We start from the raw sequence: 4,324 nt of genomic DNA on the forward strand, positions 1-4,324 counted from the left end.
GCCGGGGAATGGCGATCGCGTTCGGGGTTTCCGCGGCCGCATTAAAATGCGTCTGGGTGTAAAATTGAAACCGTGCAAATCCAGCCCCCGTGGTGGGCCCCCGCCCCGATAACGCCATTTTCAACAAATAATTTTCCCGTCGATCAGCAACCACCCCATTTTTCGCGTCCGTCTCGCGCGGATCGGATCCGTGCCCGCCGAATTAACGCGTTTCGCGCTCGAAATCAGTCGCGAGATCGCGCCTCAACGACCGGCAGGGGACCGACAAAGCGGCCTAGTTACCCATCAGCTTCGTCCGCCAACAACCGCCAATCCCCTCTCCCCAACCCCTCGAGGGAACCGAGGGGCCTCGAAACGATTTTAACTGACCTCCCGAATTATCCCGAATCGCGCCCGATTACCCGTGTTATCGCAATTACGCCGCCCTCCCCCGTTTTAACGCGCTCTAACTGGTTTTTCGGTTTCGAGGAGGAGATCTCGTTAAATCTCGGTGGGTAATCACGAATTTTATCATCACACGAGGAGGAGCTGTTGCTCGTTTCTACTGTATCGGTATTCCTCTCTCCCTCTCCCTCGTCGGGAATTGTATTTGATGAAAGTTTAGAGCGCGGATGCAGTTGGACGATGACGAGGAAGGAAAAGGAGGAGAGACGCGTTTAAACCGAAGAGATTCCGCTGCACGTGTCAAATATCGGGGTAACGTGATGTCTAAGACTCGAGTGATGTATATGATCGAGAAATCGTTGGTCACAAAAGTCATTAATGACACGCTTTTCCCCCGTATCATTTACGAAATCGAATTTTTAAATTACGTATCTCGTAAACCGAATCGAACATCGCCGTCGAACAACGCCACGCACGCGCCGAACCGTGAAATGCAAATGCATTTACTCGCAATTCCCAAGATATGAGTATCATTGTGGCAACGTTTCTAAAGAAAAAAAAAAAAAAAAAAAAAAACACGCATAAATCCCCTCCCCGGGGCGGAGATCGGGCCGCGAATCGAAACGCGATTCGACGACCCGATAAGCGGAATTCTTGGAATTTCTTCGCGGTGAACGCATCGCGGAGGACTCTCTCGATTACCGATCTTGAAAAATACAGTCAGTAGCCAGTCGGGCCGCGACTGGCCGGTTACCAAGCGATCGCGTATTCGCTCGAGGAGGAAAAAAAGAAAAAAAAAGGAAAAAAAGAATCGGCCGGGATTACGATAGCGAGCGGGGCCAATTGTATATCGGGATAGGCCGCGTGGTTGGCCAACTTGCGCGAGAGATGGAAATCGCGTTGTCATCGGGTTTATCGCAATTATCGTGGCGCTTGTGCAAATACGTGGGAATGTAATTAGCCCGGGACCGCCGGGGCAAACAATAACGTTCTCCTGCCCCCTCTTCCTCCTCTCCCGCTAGGAAAGCGCGGGTGCACGCGAATTGGGGATTTTTCTGGGGGATCTCGATAACGGGGCGTTCTTGAATATATACCGCATAAAGCTTTTCACCCGTGGATATCGGCGGCCCGACGCGGGAAACGCGCTTTTTATTACGTTTCCCTTTTACTGCTCGTTGCCTCTTCCGAGATTTAATATCTCGCGACGCGATATACACGTGATCATCGATTATATTTCGTAATATTTGTTTGCACAGAATCCTACGTTTCTTATTTCCCACGATCCACCGTAATTAATCGAATCACAAGTCAGGGATGATAAACGGATTTAATTTAGCTTCGCCACTGCATCGAGTCGCGAGAATAATCAAACAAAAGTAGAGATATTCTGTAGAGAGGACTCGATTGATTGAGAAGCTGGTCGCGCTGCTCGTGGTGCAAATCGCGGGAGAGAGGAACCGAGGAGGAGAATTGAGGCATTTAAACAGAGGGAAAACGGAAGGAACGAATACGAAGAATCGATGGAGAGGCGGGCGGAGGGGGAGGGAGCGGCGATGAAAAGGGAATCGCGCGCGGTGGATTCTATTCACGCGTACGTGGTGGACGCCGCGGGTACAAGGTTAGAGGAGATAAGCATCGTCGGATTAATTATGCGTGATGCGTCGGACGTGTGCGCGGCCAGAAGAACGGCGCGCTCTATTCAATTATCATTGTTTCTCCCCGAGTTTACAGATGTTTCCGCGATAATCAAGGATCGCTGCGCGATCCTGCCGGCTCGTATTAACCGGCCGTTCAACGGGGAACGGGGGAAGGAGAGAAAGAGGGAGCGAAAGATCGGGGAGCGCGGCGCCCGAGATGTGGACGTGGCTGGAAGGGAAAACAAAAGGGGTGGAGGGAAATGGTTTGGAGACCGTTCGCCGCGCGATTTAATTAGACTCGTTGGAAAAATTCACGCGGCTCGAACTCGCGACGCGTTGGCCGACGATCGTACACTGGCAATGGTCCAAACGTGTACCGGTCGTTAGTGCGTTTGCACGGGATCGTGATCCGCTTGCGAACAGCGTCGCGTAAAATCGAGCCGCACGACGCGGTGATACGAGAGTTAAGGGGCGAGTTGGCGTAACGCGAGATCGTTTGACGTTGATGGTGTACAGATTTTCGGAGAATGCTATTAATGGGATTTGAGATTTGATGATTGACTCGAATGAATAAAAGAAAAAAAAAAGATTTGGAGATACGCGAGGGATGATGGCGACACGGAGAATCGGAAATCTCTGTTCCGGGATTCGGAAAAAGAGGGGTATAAGAGGCGCACAACTCTTAACGGAAATAAATAGTTGGGGAGTTTCTGCTAGTAGTATTCCGGTTGTGCGGACTGGGAAAGGGTGGAGAGGGGAAACACGGCATTGGCGTTACCGCGCTCTATTTCCGTTCCTCTGTTTTTCACGGCCCTTTTTCTCTTTTGGACGCCGCGCTTCGTTTCGTTCTCTACATTCTTCGCCCCTCATCCCGCTCGGACCCGAATGTTTTCATTCGTCCCATTGTGCGCCGAATGCCGAAACGCTGATGCGAAAATTGTTTTCCTTTTTTGCCTTCGTTAACCCACATTCACGGGGCGCACAGTGCGCTCGGCTCTCGTGCGCTCGGATCGCTCGCTTAACCCTCGAGAGTCGAGTCCTAGAGAAAGAGAGAAAGAGAGAGAGAGAGAGAGGCCGCTTCCCGCCCTCTTTGCGCCCGTTTTCTCTGAATTAAGCTGATTTGCACGGTTCCATTCCGACAACAGCGTTGCAATTTCCTTTCCTCGCCACGCACACGGTTTCCTTGTTTTTTTTTTTTTTTTTTTTTTTTTCCATTTTGGAAAAAATCGAGGGGAGAAAGAGTTACGTACCCTCGAGAATCGAAATTTGTCGATTTAACGAACATTTAACAAACATTGTTCGCAGGGTAGCGGATTCGGTGCAGAGCGTAGCTGGAGGGATAACGGGAAATCGACTCGTGCGTGAAAAATCCTCGTAGCGGGATGTCATCGTTACGAATTTCGAACGGCGATAGGAGAGCAGGTGCGCGCGAGCTGGATTAGGCGTGGAATCGCGCGGATAACATGTTTTCCTTCGATAATGCCGCGCGACAAAGGGATTTCGCGAGAATGCGACTGACGTCGAGTTTAAATCTCGGGACAAGGGAGGGGGAGGGAAAAAAACGCAGCCCGCGTGTGCGTCGAACACGAGGCGTGATCTCCGATATATTGGAGGAATTTAGAAAGGCTTTGTTCCACTTATCGATTCCGATTTTATCCCGAGTTTAAAAATTTAAAATCGGGTAGCGGAAAAATTAATCGATCGGTATACAATTTTCTTCGATCTCTCTTTCTCTCTTTCTCTCTCTCCGTTCTCTAAACTCGTATTAAATTTATTTTAAATTCGGAATTTGTATAAAATCTCGTTAAATATTACGCGACACGAAGTTAACCTCCGCGACGTGACTCTCCCCTCGTTCCAACCGGTCAAGATGTTTCCTCCCCGCGAAAAATGGTGGAACATAACCGAATGAAAAATCTGGCCGCGCTGCGGTCGGTGTAACGCTCGCGGTAGCAATTACTCTCACCCTCTAACGATGCCGGGGTTTTGTTTTGTTTGCAGGCGTAGTCGGAGCTCGGAACTTGACGATGGAGTGCCGCAAGGGTCGACGGAAAGGTCTACTCAGTGGCCTGGTGTTTGCGTGGCTGGTAACCAGCGGTTGTACCGTCGCGGCGCGAAATATAGGTGAGTGGCAAAGTATTTACGATTTCACCGCGCCGCGCCGATTCCGAACCGGCGGACCTGTCCACAGCCGCTTCTCCGTCCTTGTGCCAATTAAGCCTCCCGGACGGAGTGGAGTGCGCGCGCGCGCGCGCGAATATTTACAAGCCGCGCGAGGCCCGTGTTCCCCGAGCCCGTGAAAA

General features: G+C 50.9%; 1 protein-coding gene across 12 annotated transcripts in view; it reads left to right on the forward strand.

Annotated features, from left to right (window-relative positions):
• Window positions 1-4,324, forward strand: part of LOC102677983 (latrophilin Cirl-like) — a 377,280-nt gene that overhangs the window by 131,732 nt on the left and 241,224 nt on the right. For all 12 annotated transcript variants that reach the window (XM_031510811.1, XM_031510810.1, XM_031510812.1 and 9 more), the window contains one exon: window positions 4,023-4,145. In XM_031510811.1, coding sequence (XP_031366671.1) covers window positions 4,049-4,145 — 97 coding nt within the window. In that variant the 5' untranslated portion in view covers window positions 4,023-4,048. The remainder of the gene's footprint in view (window positions 1-4,022; window positions 4,146-4,324) is intronic.

This window comes from Apis dorsata, unplaced genomic scaffold (genome assembly GCF_000469605.1).
Source record: "Apis dorsata unplaced genomic scaffold, Apis dorsata 1.3 scaffold_264, whole genome shotgun sequence".
In the NCBI taxonomy this organism is placed as follows: domain Eukaryota; kingdom Metazoa; phylum Arthropoda; class Insecta; order Hymenoptera; family Apidae; genus Apis; species Apis dorsata.